General features: G+C 31.3%; 1 protein-coding gene and 1 pseudogene across 1 annotated transcript; one reads left to right on the plus strand and one right to left on the minus strand.

Moving 5' to 3' along the window:
* The first annotated feature begins 1,330 nt into the window (after positions 1-1,330).
* On the plus strand, positions 1,331-18,766 carry LOC149478370 (glucose dehydrogenase [FAD, quinone]-like). The gene is made up of 4 exons (XM_089709498.1): positions 1,331-2,186; positions 13,984-14,141; positions 16,532-16,646; positions 16,858-18,766. The coding sequence occupies exons 1-4, from the start codon at positions 1,611-1,613 to the stop codon at positions 18,193-18,195; spliced, it is 2,187 nt and encodes a 728-aa protein (XP_089565624.1). The 5' UTR covers positions 1,331-1,610; the 3' UTR covers positions 18,196-18,766.
* LOC149478371 (uncharacterized) lies at positions 11,897-13,245 on the minus strand (annotated as a pseudogene).
* Positions 18,767-20,372: the final 1,606 nt, after the last annotated feature.

Genomic DNA, 20,372 nt, shown 5'->3' on the forward strand with positions numbered 1-20,372 from the left:
ACAGACAATATTGGGTTAGAGGAAATTAAGCAATATTCGCTAACTATTGAACAAATTAATATACATCTAAAGGTGTGATTACACATTAACAAGACAATTACAGATTATAACAAGCCGCGGAAGTGAGATACACAATAACAACTCGCATTCCACTTCCTAACGCGCAATCAAAAGGCGTTATTCTGAAATTTAATTGTGGAGCACTACAAATAACTTCAAACAATGGATTCACAATCCAGAATTAGATTCACCCAAAAATGAATCTATAGCTACTGTATTAAGACTCATATTAGATCTAACATCTGTATCGAAAATCATAGTGATAGATAAAGTTGGAGCAAAACTTATGGAACTTCCTAGAATTAATTCTCTGTGAATTCGCGATATCAATGTTCATTTGATCGCTTTTATCCTGAATATGGACTTGAATATAACAAAGTATGCTATCATTTGAGTATTTGTGTATTGCGAAAAGGTCTTTAGTAAAATCCTTGATTAAAACTGCTTGTAAGTTTACTAGGAATGTTAAAGAATTTATCTGTTAGTGTTAGTGGAACTGCAGAATAAATCGCACTAGATAACCTGAATAAATAATTGATCACATACCTATTAAATAAAATAAATTGTTCATGTATGTGTTGAATCAATGAATATTGATAATTAATATTCATTGATTAAACACAAATATGAAATTTCTTCAATCCTAAAATAGCAACAATTTGTTGAAAAGTATTAAGTAATTTCGATTCGAGTATTTCGCTCTTTAGCCTCATTATCATCTGTTTGTTTCCTTGTTTGACGCGGTTTTTCCTTTTAACGAGTTGCCTACTGAATGATCTAATTCAAAGCTATATTTTGTATGCTATGGTGATTCAAACGGCTATTTTTAAACTAGCCAGAAACAAGCTCCTATTAGTAATTAATAAATAAATAAAAAAGAAATTAATAATTAATTTTAATAAAATTATGAATTTTAATTATCACAGAAATTCCACCAAATGTTACTGTACCTAATTAGCTTACTTAGCTATCAATCGAAGTTATACACAAATTGCATACTATTTTGCAAAAAATGCAATAGTAACCTTGTGACCAAAAACCAATTAGGTGAATGTCACTGAAGCCGTTTCGTTTCTACTACATTAAACAGACAATAAAATCAATCTTCAACACTATGCAAGCATTACGGCCATTATTCAATTTTCGGCAACAAATTCAATCAAATTACTAACTTGCATTATGCAATTAGCCTGCAACTATCCAACGTCATTGAATCTAAAAAAAAACATAAACCAGGGCGCATTGAAAATGTTAATCAGTTCATATCAAGCTTAGAAGAAATTATTACCACCCGCGCATTATGCTAGCAATCAGTCGCTTGTAGAACGTTCACCCGATCTGTCACAAATAAAATTAAAAAAAATTAAAACAAAAAAAAATATACCTATAGAACTCCCTTGTAATAAACTCCTTTGTACAAAATTTGAATTGACCGCGCCGCGTTCTATTTTTAGTGTTCTTTTTTTTAATTTTATTGACAGCCAGGAACCGTAACGATTAATCGATTATTCGCTTAAAATGTTCTAGTGCTTGTCTGTGTGTGCATTAAAATGTCTACAACATGGATCCCTCCGGATGTGGCGCCAGTTTGTGCTACAGCGCAATCTCCTTTAACCCAATGCTCCCACACTGGATACGTGTTCCTCGCTTTAGTGACGCAGTTATTCGGAAAATCTATTGACGATATATATTCAAAGGTTAACCCATATTCGAGTTCACATGATACATATTACTCGAATGTACGATTCCCATCGCACCCGCCTGTTTCCGAAACATTTCGAATTCCGTACTCGACGCGGCAATCGAATTTCGACCTTCACCCACCGCATATAGGTTCGACATTGGGAAATCACTATTCAAGTTTAAATTTTCCGAAATTCGATTTTGAAGATTCTTACAACGGACGGTATTCGAATAAGGAGCCGATTTTCGAATTTAATTTTGAAAGGCCGTATGATTCGGATTTGGCGGGTTCTAAGAAAGTTGAAGTTAAGGAGATTAAAAAAGAGAAAATTAAAAAGAATAGAAGGAAAAGGGATATCGGTGATTATGATTTTATAATTGTTGGTGCGGGGTCCGCTGGCTGTGTTATCGCGAACAGATTATCTGAAGTGAAGAAATGGAAGGTAATGTGCATTTTAATATATTTGTATAAATATTAAACCACTTCTATAGATATTATTCAATCAAATATAAGTGCCTAGAGTGATTCTTATATTTAAAGATATTCCTTAATAATATTATCTAGACACGCTTTGTCAAGCCGAGTTCAAGCGAAGATACATATGTATTACAGTAGGTACTACTAAGAGATATTCATTATTCATACCAATATTTTAAATAAGTTATTATTATAGTAAGAATTTAAAACGTAGTACTGTATTACTGAATTCTAGGAACAGCTATATTATAATATTTTAGTATATTCCATGACTCTTTTACAAAGGGATTCACTACTCGAAATATCATATTTTCAACTAAAATTTTGTGCTCTTTTCCCTCAGTAGATATAAAGTTAAAATATTTTTTTGTTTTCCGCAGTAATCTTTTAATTTTTCATTTCGGACTAACTAATACTCTGAATGCTTTTGAAATTTTACGTGAAATAATATTTATTTTTATAAGTGGAATAATATAAGAACAGGAAGTTAAATCAGGAGTGTAAAGTCAGGAAGAAGATAAATAATGTTACTATAAAATTCTCAGGCATTCTTACGGCATTCTTTTCTTGAGAAAACTATGATTGTTGAGTCTTTATACCTACCTTGTAGGTTATTATTAAGAGCATATTTTACAAATTACTTACATTAAATTACTTGTTATATGTATTACTTAGGAGTTAGGTACATTAAATGCAAAATATGGTTGAAGAAAGTTTTAGTCTTTTTGGTGTGGTTTGGTACTTAGTATTCTTCTTTATTATGTTAGTCTTATAAGAGGAAAGAAAATGGTATAACATTATTTTTAACACACTGCTGAGTAACAATATACCTAACTAGCGACCCGCCCCGGCTTCGCACGGGTGCAATGCTGATACTAAATACACTACAGAAAAACTGTGAACGTTGTATATAAAAACATAGCGGCCCGCTCCGGCTTCGCACGGGTATAAAATATATAGCCGGGCGGCCGGCACCGCCGCAAACGGTACGTCCCGCAATTTTTAAATCTGTAATATCTTCGAAAATATTCACTTAAATCATACGGTGTAAAGGGCCATATAGATCTATATTAAATGAACAATGTATTCAAGGTATTTAATTGGTTAAGGATTAATGCTGTATTGGTTAAAATCGCTTCGAAATTTAGCTATTATTTGTCGTAAAAAGTAAAGGACAAACAAAAGTTATTGTGGGTTATCCATAAGAGATAGACATATACCATCGCGGGCTTTTCTGTAGACCTTTTTAATGTGTATAATACTTAGTACATTATTTTGATAAAACTCGTAGGGTTCAGCCTGCGTTTGCAATGTAAGCGGAAAAATGTAATTTTTTACGACATCACAATATTAGAAACCTCAAAAATAACAGTACTTCTCCACTATTTAATGGATGTTGTTATACATATAAACCTTCCTCTTGAATCACTCTATCTATTAAAAAAAACCGCATCAAAATGCGTTGCGTAGTTTCAAAGATTTAAGCGTACAAAGGGACATAGGGACATAGGGACAGTGAAAGCGACTTTGTTTTATACTATGTAGTGATATTAAATTAAAATTAAATAAAAAAAAACTGTCACTGTCAAGGAAAAACATTTTTTTTTTGTAATTTATTTGAGCTTGTGTAACTATTTCTCCAAATTGTCGTAAATATATTATTATATCGAAATGTCACTTATAGTATAATATAATTAATTTAGGTAATTCAGAGAAATAACTAGATTGTATGACAACATGACCACAGTGGTTTTTTCGAAAAAAAAAACTTTCCAATAATCTAAATATTTCCAAACACGCGTCACCTATATCAGATATCAGTAATCAACCTTGATATTTGAAAGGAAAAAAACAATTATTACTGCGCTACAATGTTAGTTTGCAAAACAATGTAGTCACGCAAAGATTCCTATCATTGAGATAAGGAAGAATTTCTTTGGAATATAATACAACAATTCTTCTTCAATAACGATTAGGTAAAGATTTTAATTCGGTAAGGCTGATTTTTCAATCCTTGGATAAAACTTATTCGTCGAATAATGTATAAAACTACCATTTTAAAAACGTATTCTAATTGCCCGTATTTGACAGTTTACGTGACATTTTAATATTATCGTGTAATACTTTATTGGACGGATAAGTTTTATCCAAGCATTGAAAAATCGGCCCTAAATGTCAAGGGTTCGTAGAAGAAACTAAAGTAAAACTTTACAATTAATGCACGTTTTATGCTATAAATTCTTTTAAGCATAGCTATAGCTATAGTATAAGCAGTTTCACTATGCAGGATGTGCTCACTAATTTAGGAATTGCACCGCAAATGTTTTAGTAATTATAGTTTTAAGCTTGTTTATGTCAATTCCAAGTTGTGAACCAAATAATAAAAATGAACATAATTTAATAGTGTCATAACTCTGAGGAGAGATCTTCACAATAAATAGACAAATAGTAGTATAGATGTATTTGGAATGCACATTTTCGTTCGTTTAGTTCTTTTGAATTCATAGCATCTGCATAGCAGAATACAGTAATAAGTAAGGTTCTGGAGGAATATTTACGAAATAACAAACAATATGACAAAAATATAATTTATCAGGTGCTCATTTACCTCATACAAAAAAAAAACTGTATTTCCAAATACAAAACGGAACCCTAAAAAGTGAAAAATGAAGTTATATAGGTATGCCGGTTGTCTGTCCAGACGTCACGACTCGACGGAAAAGTTAACTCTGATATGATATTCAATTTAACACTGAATTTATTTGCTCAAAATAAATATGAAATGCCTTCGTATGAATGTTTTTAAAATGTTACGGTACTCACAGGTTAAGCCTCGAATGTATGTTAAAATCGGTAGAGATTTTTATACTAGTGGATGCCTGTTTTTTCTATGATATTACCTATATTGAGTTACTAAGTAAGTCCTTGAAATGTTTCAAGGGCTTCAGTTTGTCTTCTTAATACTTTTGTTTTTCCCTTATATTGTAACTGTAAATAATTCCTGATTATGATTTTGCTTCTTGATTTACTATGTTAAATTTTGAAGTATTTCAGAAAAGTTGATTTACTTAGTCCTTGAAATACTTAAAAAAGTGAAGGGCCTTATTCTATTATTTTTTTTACTTCGATGTTAGGATTGTTAATGATTCTATTTTCTAAAAAGGTCAAGTATAATATTTAATTGGAAATCTATTTTCGTAATATGAAAAACGCGCAGTAGAGCAGTTTTAGTATTCAATTACTGCCAGAAAAATGAAGGTTATGCCTTAATTTGACTTGGTAGGTATATTTTTTAAAAGTAAATTTTGACGTGGCTTGATACCTACCTTTTAACCCTAATAAATACCTAGATTTTTATATACTAGATACATAGGTATAGACCTATACTAGATTTTTGAATTCCTGACGATTACTTGAATTCATTATAAAAATTCAAAAGACAATATTGGTATACTTTTAATTAGCTTTTAGTCTAAAGTAGAAAAATCCCGTAATAATTATTTATTAAAAAAAACAAAGAGCGTCATATTATATCCTTAGCTATATATTACACTACCTGTGCCGCGCGGTTTCACCCGCATTGCTCCGCTCCTGTTGATCTTAGCATGATGATATATATAGCCTATAATAAATAGGCTTTCTAACACCGAAAGAATTTTTCAAATCGGACCAGTAGTTCCTGAGATTAGCGCGTTCAAACAAACAAACTCTTCAGCTTTATAATATTAGTATGGATTAGACGTATAATATCAAGTTCACATTAACATTATAAATAATAATAATTAACTATTATTAAATCAACTGTAAACATTCCAATTAAGGGCGTTTTCCACAACCATCAACTACAATATTATACAAAAAACACTAATCATGATTTCTCAGACATTTTCTAATTGCATAAATCCCACGACCTAGCGAGTTAATGATACTTGCAACATTATAATATCGATACAATGGGTGGCCATTTTGAAAATAATTATTCGCCTCAAAGAACTTGAATTAAGGTTATGTTTGATCGATTTTCGGTTTGAATTAAATGTTTTCAACGGTTGCCTGATAGAGATTGCTTGTTGCAATAAGACTGCCTTTTAGTAGTTCAATTAAATGAGTCGCCAGACTTTCTATATAATGGAAAATATAATCATATTATTAACTAGCTTTCCCTATAACGTTTCGAAAGTAATTTTCTCTTTCTGTCTGTCTGACTTCTTCATCCCTAAACCTTTGTATCACTGTAGTTTAAATTTGTCACAAAATTAATTTGATACCTGAGAAAAGAGGTTAGGCTTTATCCCGGAAATGTCGTGGGTAATGGACCTATATGGGTTTTTCTTTATCTACGAGGGCGAAGCCTCGGGAGGAAAGCTAGTATTATCGTTAAATATAATATTATGTATTTGTTTTCGCCTGTCTATTTTATACCAGACAAATTACGTTCAAAATATGTCCTACTTACCTACCCATTACCTAGTTACCTACCTCTCCAATCAAATCCAATTACTTTGTCAATGACCTTTGGGAATTTATATTTCCACATCAATATGTTTGGCACTGCTTTACGTAACCATCGGAGGCAATGAGCGAGAAAGTTCAAGGTCCCAAACCTAAATTATTGAACTTGACATTGATTTTACTTTATCTCTCTTTCGGGCTGTAAGAAAATGGCACAAATTCTGTGTATTTTATTTTGCACTAGAGGTCCGCCCCGGCTTCGCCCGTGGTACATATTTCGCAATAAAAGGTAGCCTATGTCCTTTCTCGGGTATCAAAATATCTCCATACCAAATTTCATGCAAATTGGTTCAGTAGTTTAGGCGTGATTTTGAGGATAGGTAGTTCTAAATATGACAAGGTTTTTTATTCTTATTGACAGTTTAATGTTAATAAGAAAAAACATCGTAATTATGAAATATACTCGTAATTTGCGAAACAGTAATAATAGTTTTTTTTTATAGTAACTATGTTCAGTATCAGATTATAAAGCAAACACATTTTTAAATAAGTAAAATAATTAATCCTTTAGTTGCAGTACACACACTGCCGTATTATCGAAACCATACAAAGAAACATAACTGCAACCGAAAAAAATGATAATAAAATGAACTACACAATGTATTTGAGAAAAAAAAAACATTTGATAACCATATTTTAAAACAACTATGTACTTTAAATTTCTCATAAATTTTAGCCTAATTTAAATTCATAAAAATGCACATAACGATTGATTGTAAAACAATGTTTACGCAGAATGTTACACATTGCAGTTTAATTGCTACTTATGTAATACAGCCAATTGAAATTTCATGCACCACTGAACATAATTTGTTACAATTATATACATCCTCTATTTATCATCATAATAATGCAGTGTTTACAAATAAGAGTAATTAACAATACAAATATATTAAAGAGTAATGTCAATATAAATTTTATTGAATGCATGTGAAAATAACATTTACTACCCGTTGTCAAAACAATCGTACAAACAAACATAAACAAAAATTTTCACAGTAATTCTTTCAGAAAAACAAATTTTAGGGTGCCTTTACACCAATAATGTGCGAGGAATGTGTTTGAAAATAACCAATAGTACGCACATTATTGGTGGAAAAGCACCCTTAGTGTATTTTTTTTTTCAGTGATTAACAATATAATTGAGTTATGGTTTTATCATCTTATCGTTATATTTGATATCTGATGAAAGAATTTTTTTTTGTTGCAAGTACATTTCGGAATTAAAACTTTTAAGTATGTAACATAAATTTTTAAATGATTTAAACTGCCTCAAAATACTTTTTGCGAAAAATCTGAAATTAAATTTGCATCATTCATTAAATTCCTAGACAATAATTTCTGATCAGAACAAAAATAAGTTTTACACAAGGTAGATAATGTACTAATCTACAAAGCTTCTATGTTCCAATTTAATAAACACTACACCACATATTCCATTGGGATTGAATACCAAACAAATAACCATGTTTCTAAACGACGACTAAGTTTCACAAAGTCACTCCCATATTACTTCACTTTATGGTCACTGCATACGGCCTGATTGTCCAGTAGTTCTGAAATTAATAAACTTTATTATTAACATACATACATACATTACTAAGGTTTTTAATTAGTCTATACTAATATTATAAAGTTGAAGAGATTTTTTGCACGCGCTCATCTCAGGAACCACGGGCCCGAAATGAAAAATTATTTCACTAGGTACCTATATAATTATCATCACGCTAAGACCAATAAGAGAAGAGTAAGGCGGGTGCCGCAACGCGGACACATGTTTAATATTTTGAATAAATAAATAAATATTCCGATATTAGTAGATATAATATGAAAAATAATAATAACCATTTGAGAATCAAATGCAAACTCTATATTGTAATGTAAACAAGGCATGTAATAATTGTAATGAGCCGATATTCCCACGTGATAATTACAATTAGTATTATGTAATCGTTACGATGTCATGTACATTTCCCATAATACATTGTTTCTATACTATGTAATATGCAACTACAATAGAGCGATCCGAGTCTCATTTTAGGTTATTCGTTAAGTATAGGAAAAGTCGTATAGGTATTATGAAGCAACAATGAACAAGAAAAACCAATACAAAATTTTAGTTACCGTAGTACTGATAAGTATTCTGTTATTCAGTAAATGTATACTTAATATTATAAAGTTGAAGAGTTTGTTTGTTTGAACGCGCTAATCTCAGAAACTACTGGTCCGATTTGAAAAATTATCGGTGTTAGATAGCCCATTCATCGAGGAAGGCTATAAGGTCATAAATTTATAATATATCATCACGCTAAGACCAACAGGAACGGAGAAATGCGGGTGAAACCGCGAGGCGCAGCAAGTAGAAGATAAATTATTACATTATTCAAAACAAAACCCCTTCAAAATTTTCGCACTAAAACACCACTCGCAGCATTGTTTCCATTTTATATCGCGATCCTGAACGTTATGCCCCAAGTGCATGTAAAAATGTGTAAAATGGTATAAAAATGGAATATCGCTTGTTTACCCCGTTATCGTAAACTGCTGGGAATTGTGGCAGCAACGAGCTAACAGATGAAATGTATTCATTTGTTCTTGTTTTTTAGTTTTTTGTAGGAAAATGTATACTGGATAATGTTGTTTGATTCAACGCGAAATAAACAACAAAGAAGGTTGCACATCAATTGGCTTTGGATTATGAAAAAGAGTTATTACATAAGTTTGTTGCGAGAAATTATCAAAGACTACCTACCGATTATGTGTAAGTGTAAAGTAGTAATGTATATACAGGGTGTTTGGACGAAATAACCCGGAAATTCATAGTTGCAGAACAAACCATTAAAAATGATAAAAGAGCATTCAGACATTAAAAAGACTACTTTTACGGTGATGTCGCACTTGCATTGAGCAACAGCGGGGCTATTTTAAAAAAAATCTGGTAATTTAACAGCTATTTATTGGTTTTAATGATCATCATGTTAATAAATTTTTCCACTTACCACATTTAGATTTCAATGTTTCGATTGAAGCCTTCAGAATAATAAAATGAAATTTTTATGGTAGCTACCTGATCGATAGAGCAAGTTTTTAAAAGCCAAATTGAAAACCTTTTTTATGTGATTTTATTTTTTTATGGGCCCTTGAAGTTATGAACATACTGGGTAATTTTATCTTTCTTGGCATTTAATTCTTTTTTTTATTCCATTCGAAGATCTAACGATAGTAAATGTTACCATACTGAATTGGCCTATCTTTCAGCTTAGCACACAAAAAAAATCAAGCATCTAGCGCAATAATTTACGTCACCATAAATAAAAATCTCATCGTACTCGGCGATAGATGAAAAATTGAAAAAAATGTAATAACTCCGAAAATACGAAAAATCGCATAACACACATGGGGGTGATTCGGATAGCCCTCTAAGTCCTCTACCTCCCAGCTTCAGTATATCACTACTTTTTGGGACACCCTGTATAGTAGCTGAAATGAGTTTTGGAATACTAGGAATTTACAGAGGTAATATATATTTTAATGTCAGTAGAATAATAATTTGAAATATAACTATGACCTACAAAATATAATACTCGGAACAACTGAATAAAAACTTGCAAAAAGCAATTTGTATCTCGCTTTTGACGTATTATTTTCGCTAAATGTCAATTTGAAATCTATTCTATTTTCAAAAAAACTTTTTTAAAATTTTTTACAGCAACTAAAAGAAACTTAAATATTCAAACTGGCCACTACACACTGGCATTGTCACCGGCGCTTTGAACTTTTAAAAAAGAATGAATTGAAATATGGTGCGCGTCGCCGAAAACATGAATTTTTTATTGACGCCGGTCGCGCGCTTCTCATAGAGCACAGGTTAAAAAGAATTTAAAAATGATCGGAATTATGACTGGCTGTAAATAAGTTTGCTTTTGTTTTAATCTTTTTTTTAAAAGCAAATATTTTATTTGGTATTTTCATGCAATATTCTCGAACATACACAACTTTACTACATTCAATGGTAAATCGAAATCTAGATAAAAAATAAAAATATAAAAAGCAGAAGTTGCCCGTGTCTTGTTTTGATTATTTTAAGTCACATATTGCACGTTTTGTTGCATGTGAAACTATTTTTTAATCCTAAGGTATGTTTGATTGTTAGTCTTTATTTCACGTTGCAAGAGCAATTTTATGATATGATTTTTTTGTCTAGAAGTAGGAGACGAGACAGTGAAATATGGCAATTTATTTTGACCACCGAAGTCACGGGCGAAATGTTACTAATAGATATAATTATACATACACGTATAATATCTGACATGGACAAAGTCACGAGCAGCACATAGTAATCAATAAAGAGCCTGGGTCACCGGTGATTCATTTGGCAGTTAAAACCCAATCAAACTTGAGAGCGGGAAGGTCGACTATCATTTTTCATATTAATTGCTCTGGCCGTAGTTTACAAACTTGCTACACCTGAAACTTGCCGGTATATAAACTTTTGGGTGATATAACTGCTTTTGTATGTTGTGTTTCTGCAAAATAATAGAATAAGGTTTTATGTAGGGTTAAATAATCTTAAAATTTTAGTCAGAGCGTAAAAAATAATTTTATTTCCTAAATTTCAGCGTTTCATAAAATAACATTTTATTAACCCTATACTTGGCAAGAAAATTTTTTTTTTAAATTGAAAAAAAACTTATTTAATATGTTTGTATGTGGCTATAGAAGGGGTAAAAAATAATAAAAAAAAATTAATGTCAGTAAATTGTCATTTATTGAGTGTAACATATTAGATACATTGCCAAGCCCTTAACAATCAACACTATAAAATCTATGTATCTAATTTGCTACAATGCCAACTTTTCAGTGCCAAACAAATCAGTTTTTTTAATAAAATACTTGTAACAAAACAAAACTTAAAATGTCAATATTCTTCGTAAAATAACAAAAAATCCATACTAATATTATAAATGCGAAAGTAACTCTGTCTGTCTGTCTGTTACTCAATCACGCCTAAACTACTGAACCAATTTGCATGAAATTTGGTACGGTGATATTTTGATACCCGAGAAAGGACATAGGCTACCTTTTATTGCGAAATATGTACCACGGGCAAAGCCGCGGTGGACCTCTAGTAAAATATAAAATTATTATGTTCTTCTACAGACATATAAAATTAGAATAATTAACAGCCTTAGTACTTATGTTATTAATCTTAAATCTTAATGATTAGTAAATTGAGATCAATCAATACAATAAAGTAAAAAATCAGTCTCATAATCGTCTTTCAAATTGTCATTAAAATGCAAGTGACGCCTCAGTAATTGGAACTTCTTCAGGGTCATTATATCAGCTACTTTGTTGCTTCGCGTATGTTTAGCCCAATAATCTGTATAAGCTGGTAATAATTTATGAATACCCATATATTATACAAGAATTGCCAAAAAATCTTTGATATCATTTTCTGTAACATTTATTGAATGACAATTATGAAATATTATATAAATGAAATATTCAATTGGGCTTTTCTCTTCACTTGGCTCAAACACGATTTCATCTACTTCTGCACAACCAGTAAATTTGAACCGACCCCATTTAGGTGTTAACCTTTTAGGTGGTATTGCTTTGCGTTTTACTGTGACAAGTTTAGGTCTCTTTGAACGAGTAGACGTTGAAGGAAAATTTGCAAATAATGGCGACGTTGGTGGTGACTGATGATGCCGCTTCAAGTTACTAACTCGCGGTGAAGTTAATTGTGAGGGTGCAGCTAGTACAGATGGCGATGAAGGTGATGGTATCGGACACGAAGATCTGGTCTCATTTGCTAATGGATTAGGCGATAAAATTGATGGCGAACAAGGATTAATCAATGGTGACTGAATTGAATGTTGACTGTATGCTTGTACTAAAGACTTTGAAGCGACTATTTCATTGACCTCAATATCGTCATCTGAGAGAAGATTTAGGTTTTCTATTGAAGATGGCAATGATGGAGGTGGCGAACTGCTATCAGAGTAAGGAAGGCAGGAGAAATATTGAACTTCGTCCTCAGAAGTATCACTTTCGTCCAAATCTGATTTTGCTCCCGGTTTTGGAACAAGAGCTACGACTTGCCGAGCTCTTCTTTGTTGTTGCGTGTTTAAGTGTGAAATTACCTGTAAAAAAATAATAATTTACATACATAATGACTACATTTTGGCCCCTTGGCTATAATCGATTTGGAAAACTTAACGAAATAGTACATCTCTACAAATCTGGCAATGTCACATATTTGATACACAGCTAAAAATATGTAGAATGTTCGCTATCTAGCAATGTATCATATTTGCTACACTTGAAAAACAATGAAGATTACATGCACTAACAATTTATTTAGGTATTGGAAAATAACGTTAGTAGTGAGAATATATAACAAGGTTTTTAAATTAGATTAGTTTTGAAAACAATTTTAACAAAATATAATAAATAAACTATAATCTTACTTTGCGATGCGTAGACGCATTCGATCGGTCAGCCATCTTGCGCTCTACTGACGATTTTAGTGTTGCAAGCACTTCAAAAGTTTTTATTTTTTGAGCATAAATATATTTTGTACCATATTAAATAATAAAAGTAAAAAAAAAACGTTAGATAAATTCTCGGGATTTTTTTAAAGTTGAATGTATCAAATTGTACACAGTACCAAGAATAGGGTTAAAACAGGCAATGTTAACAACGTGGTTTAAAATATTTATACGAATCATAAATTATTTTAAGTGCTCTAAACCTCAATCTCATATCATGGTTGCATCTGTGGTTCTTATTACATTTATTATTAACAGACTCTCATAATTACCAATGTCTAAAAATTTATGTTATATTTTTAACTGTCACTTCTAAATATAACTAATTAAAATGTATAATATACTAGCTTTCCGCCCCCGGCTTCGCCCGCGTTTTCAAAGAAAAACCCGTTCCCGTAGGATTTCCGGGATAAAACCTATCCTATGTCCTTTCTCGAGTATCAAAATATCTCTATACCAAATTTCATGCAAATTGGTTCAGTAGTTAAGGCGTGATTGAGTAACAGACAGACAGACAGAGTTACTTACCTACGCATTTATAATATTAGTATATGTATTAGACTGTTAAATAAAACAACATTCTTTAGATCCACTTATTTATGCATTCTTCAAAATACAAAGACTACTACTTTTCGATACAACATTACATCATCAAAGCAAAAAAAAAACTCAAAAATTCTTCTTTACTTCCAGATTCTTCTCCTCGAAGCCGGTCCAGAAGAACCAGATGTTACCAGCGTACCGTCCCTAGCACCCACCCTGGGCAATTCCAACATAGATTGGATGTACAGAACCCAGCCAGAAAAATTGACCTGTCTCGCACAGAGAGGCCAAACTTGCGCCTGGTTCAGGTAATAAGCCAAATATATCGCGGCGAATTCTCAAACATTTGTGCATGTCAGTTGAAAATGGATAAATTTAGTGAGTTTTCAGTATTGAAGTTTGGCAAGATATAAATGGTCGGGAAGTTTTGGTTTGCGCTAGTTTCATGTTGTGGTTTGAGTGTGGATTGTGATTTTAATATGACGTATTTCAGTATTTGAATGCTGGAACGAGAAAGTAGTGTTTGGGAATTAAATATTTAAAACTAGAAGTGCTAAAAGTTACGGATTTAAATTTAATACGACCTATTTCGGAAGCATTTGAATGGAGTAATAATATAGTAATAGTTTAGGAAATTAGATATAAACTAAAAGAAGATAGAGCGATGGATGAACTATAAGTATTCAAATATGTAATATGATCAAGCAAAATTGAAACTGTATACATCAACTGTTACTATAATATATAGGACTAGCTGTGCTCTGCGGTTTTACCCGCATTGCTCCGCTCCTATTGGTCTTAGCGTGATGATATATAGCCTTCCTTGATAAATGGGCTATCTAACACCGAAATAATTTTTCAAATCGGACAACACACACAAAAAAAATCTTTAGCTTTATAATATTATATTATACCTATATTATATTATATAGTATATAATATAAGAGGATTAAAGAATTCTCGGAAATAGTCCCGTAATGATATCTCAACTACATGCCGGTCAAATAACATAAAATGCCGGTATACCGACACATCTACTACTGACATATCGTAGCATAAGTAGGTATAGTGGTTTTTTTTCTTTCTTTTATACTTTTTAATAGTACCTACTAACCTTAATTTATTTACATACCACTCACATAATATAATTTCCTCTAACACAATATAACAAGAATCAACTAGCCAAAACTTTCTAAACAATACAATACGAAGCTGTTGACATTACAAGACCCTGCTAGCGCAAAGGGCCAAATAAATTACACAAACGTTTATACATTTCAACGGGCCTTATGGGCGGATCTGAGGCCATAAACTATTTGATACTAGTTTCAACTCCTTAAGAGGTAATGGATGAGAGGGTCGTATGAAAATATTTGCTTGTGGACTTAATCTTTTGGTTATAGTTTCATAATACGAGTAGGTTGGTTCTAGTGTTAGTAATGTTAAGTTTTATATTTAGTTTTACAGCATTGAAATCTATACTTATAAAGCTGAAGAGTTTGTTTGTGTGTTTGAACGCGCTAATCTCAGGAACTACTGGTCCGGTTTGAAAAATTTCTTATTTCGGTGTTAGATAGCCCATTTATCGAGGAAGGCTATATATCATCTAGCTAAGACCAACAGGAGAGTACTGCGGGTAAAACCGCGGAGCACAGCTAGTGAGAAATAAATTCAATCATAGCGGAGGACGCGGTTGGAATTTAGCCTCGTAATCGATGTTTAAATTAAACTCATGTTCCAAGTTTGAATTCAGTGCTTTTATTGGAGTAAATTTTGAATTACGAAACGTTAAGCAATAGATATCACACGTAATATTTTAAATAGGACAACAAAATATTATAAACTATATTGAAAAATTTTTACTGAAATATAATATGTAAACTCAAACTCAAACATTTATTTATTCAATTAGACTTCTTTTAGAAGCACTTTCGAATTGTCATTACATATTTTTAACAATACCACCGATTCGGAAAGCAGTATCTATGGAGAAGAACCGGCAAGAAACTCCATAGTTGCTCTTTTAAAATCATGCTAACATGTAGGTTTAGGTAACTTTCTAAAAATAAGTAAGCACTTAAACGTAGAGTAATAAATCGCAGGCGTGAAGTTAAGTTTTCACTTATATTTTAATGACCGTAAATAAAAATTTATCGCTCACATATTATGAAATAGCAAATAAATTTTAACTGCAGAAGTTTGGTAAAAATAACATAGATTTTTCACTTTCTGTTTTCCGCTAAATTTCTTCATATAAAATTAAGTCACATTTAATATGCAAAATTCTAATTGAAAAGTTTTAATTATGATTGTTTATAGATTGGGATGAAGAAGAAGAATATTTTAAATCTCAGAATCATTTACATACCTTGAAGTCATTTTGAAATTATTATAGATTTAATTTATATTTTCAATAAATTCCTAGTTGTTCAATAAATATTCAATACATTTTGTTACCAGACTGCGAAAGAAGAACTGTTATGTTTTTGCGAGTGTTTGTATTTCTTTGGTACGCCCTATTTATAAATTTTATTTCATATAACAGACAATCATCAGAATAATAATTGTTTTAGTAACATAGGCTACATAAATTGGCAGTCAGGTTTTACTTGAATTTTTAATTACAATCTGCCATGACCATTTTAATAATTTTCTATAAAGTTTCACTTGAATAACATTAACTAAAATATTTTTTCAGAGGTAAAACAATGGGTGGTTCAAGCGCAACTAACTACATGGTGTACATTAGGGGCAATCGGTTGGATTATGACGAATGGGCTGCAGCTGGCAATCATGGATGGAGCTATCCCGAGGTATAAATGGCTTATCCTGTCTGAAAATATGCTCTTTGTTTGTGATTGAATTTATATTAAAAATGAAGTATAAATTGATAGGCTGGGTCTTTATTGAATCATCTTTGCTATTTATTTGGGGAAAATAGTGATCATTAAGTAGTCAGTTTGAATCGAAACAAAATATTATAAGAATGGAATACATTTTGCTAAAATCCTTTTTCTATTACAGGTCCTACCGTATTTTAAGAAGTCAGAAAACAACAGAGATATAGAAGCTCACGACAGATACTATCACGGTGTTGGCGGTCCACTGAACGTCGAAAGGTTCCCGTATGTTGACGTTCCAACACTTATGCTTCTCGAAGCTTTCAAAGAAAAAGGCCTCCCTGTCACAGATCTGAACAGAGAAAGCAATTTCGGAACAGATATTAATGTTTCAACTTCCAAAGATGGCCAAAGACAATCTACCAACGTAGCATTTATACGACCCATACGTCAAAAAAGACCAAACTTACATATAATCACACACGCATTTACTACTAAGGTTATCATAGATCCAGTTACCAAAACTGCTCAAGGAGTCGAATATTACAAAAACGGTGTTTTCTACAAAGTATTCGCTAAAAAAGAAGTGATAATGAGTGCTGGTTCTATAAACTCACCAAAGATTCTTAAACTATCAGGTATAGGTCCAAAGCATGAGTTAGAAAGTCTTCACATCCCTGTATTATCAGATTTAAAGGTTGGATATAATCTACAAGATCATGTTACCACTGATGCTTTAATTGTATCACTAACAAATAAGACATCCACTTTAGTCAATAGTGAGAAAATGTTGAATGAACTTTACAAATATCATGATCAACATCCAAAGAAAAGCGGTCCATTAGCTACTACTGCTACATTGAATAGTATAGGATTTATCAAAACGAGTGTTTCTAGAGAGAACGCACCAGATATTCAATTTCATTTTGATGGGCGTAATGTTGCTCAGTTTTATTCAGATCCAACTTCATACATAGCATCAAATGTATTTCCTTTAGCATTCTATGATGGTATGGCAGCAAGACCTTTACTCCTAACACCAAAAAGCAGAGGAGTTATTTTGCTCAATCAAACTGACCCCATATTTGGATCACCTTTAATTTATCCAGGTTTCTTTCAAGTACAAGAAGATGTAGACGCTTTAGTTGAAGGAATGAAGTTCGCTGTTAGCCTGGAAGAAACAGAAGCATTTAAACTAAGTGGGGCTTCGTTCGTAAAAATACCAGTAGAAGGTTGTTCTCAGTATTTATGGGGAACGTACGAATATTTTGTGTGTTTATTGACTCATTATACGTCTACAATTTATCATCCAGTAGGCACTTGTAAGATGGGTCCAGCGTGGGATAGAGATGCTGTTGTTGATCCAAGATTACGAGTATATGGAATAAAGAAATTGAGAGTTATAGATTCTTCTATTATGCCTAAAATAGTAAGAGGTAATACCAATGCACCGACAATTATGATTGCCGAAAAGGCTTGTGATATGATTAAAGAAGAATGGATATCGCATAAATACCAATAAAATAATAAAATTAGTTCAAAGTAGTCAGGTTTCTGTAAATTCATTAGAAATTGTAATTTAATATGAGTCATAAGTTTTATGGCTTTACTTCGATGAATCCGATCTAAAAAGAGTTTAGAAGTTATTGCAAATATGAATTGTAAATTGAGCCCATATTTAATTAAGAACATTTATTTTTTAGAATGAATTGTATTCATGTCTGTGTGATTTGTTTGTTTAATAAAAATATTATATTTATGTAATGAGATTGCGATAAATTATGTTTGCTAACGGTTGTGAAATTTCACTAGTTGGTTAGTATTTTATATAATTAGATTGAATATTTTATAAATATTTTTCTGACGCATATTGTTTTATCATTTATTCAGTTACTACAAAGAACAACTAAACATTTTATAAAATGGCGCTCCGTAGGGTAGGTTACAATACTTTGGAAGTATATTTTTAATCATTTCCTTGTAATTTTCCTGTTTTTACAAGGCCTCTTATTACGAATCACATTACACAAGTTATTTCTTGGCAAAAACAGCGTCTATTGTTAAATGCCTACATTTTAATTTGATTTTCTGATTGTGATACAAATATTAGGATATTACAACGTAAATCGTATTAAAAACAGCAAATATAGCAATAATATTAATTGTTATACTAAATTGAGGGAATGAAAGGAAATTTGTACAAACAATAAATGTTTTAAAAGTACTTCATTCTCACTAAAAATGCGATTTTACTTACTCACTTCGCAGGACATCTATTATTGAATTTAATTCTGTAATCTATACATATAATAAATCTGTAGAAGGGTCAATTCTGTACATTGAAAATATTGAAAAAATAAATAGTAGGGGGTGTTACTGGATCGATACCAAACCCAAATATGTGATAAAAAATATTTTGTCTGTCTGTCTGTCTGTATGTGAAGGCATCACGTGAAAACTAACGGTTCGATTTCAATGAAACTTGGTATAATTATACCTTATTATCCTGGGCATAAAATAGGATACTTTTTATCCCGGAAAAATACGTAGAAAAAAAATAAATCTTAATTTTTCCGCGCGGACGGAGTCGCGGGCGGAAGCTAGTATGATAATATTATAATTAAGGGGTATAATTTAATAGTATAAAGCAATATTATAGTGTTTTATATTTTGCTCATATCAATAAAGAAACTCTGCGATTTATATTATGTATTTACATAGTAAATGTAATTAAGTCGAGTATACAGGAAAATTGTGAGTATTCGAAATCCCACACTCATTGTAAACGCAACGAAAAAGAAAGTTTCAGACAAAGACCAACGGAATAATATCGCGCTGAGTCATCTACAAGGAAGATTTTAAATGAAGCCACTAGTATGGCGATTTATTTATTATACACTTATGCTATAAAGAGGAACTATTTCATTGTTTGTTAGAAAAATTTCAGTATTCTTTCATTTATTAACAGTTCAAAGCTGAATACCTGGAATACCTGGGTCTAAACTATATAATATATTTTTCGTATTTCTGCGCGGACGGAACGGCAAACATTTTATGTACAACAAAAATGTACTATTAAAAAAATACACTTATTTAAGTAATCAAAAAGGGCCCTTGGGGAGAGAATTAAATTAAACTGCCATAATATTATACAGATAACAATCACTATGAAACTACATAATTCAAGAATTTAAAGTCCTAAGAAAAATGTAGTACCTATTGTTATCTCTTATTTTTACTTTGAATGTTACCTTTGTTTTTATTTTTTTTAATCTTGTATTGTATGTTTTTGTGTGCTGTTGACAATAAATGTTTTATTATTATTAGTAGGTAACAATATTATGTAACATGGTGGTTGTGATAATTATTCGGTTAATAATTTTGTGATAAAAAAGTTTTCTTTTTTGTCCTGAATATTTCATATAGCCAATAGATTTTTTTTACGTACCATCTCTTCAAAATAGCGCTGTGTACAATGAAAATATGTATAACTATAAGAAATAAATTTTGCTAGTTGTCCAATAATAGATTGATTTTTTTTGTAATGTATCAAGTAATTAAAATGTTCTATGTGAAATGAACTGTGAGTAATATTTTGTTAAATATTATAATATATTCATTATTAAAGATTTACTACAAAATATATCATTTACTTATTTACCTTGAACTTGAAATAAGGCATGAAAATTTACATACAAA

Source organism: Colias philodice, chromosome 22 (genome assembly GCF_061535455.1).
Source record: "Colias philodice isolate Cphi_HAF_F1 chromosome 22, ilColPhil1 Martin Lab GWU primary, whole genome shotgun sequence".
NCBI lineage: Eukaryota > Metazoa > Arthropoda > Insecta > Lepidoptera > Pieridae > Colias > Colias philodice.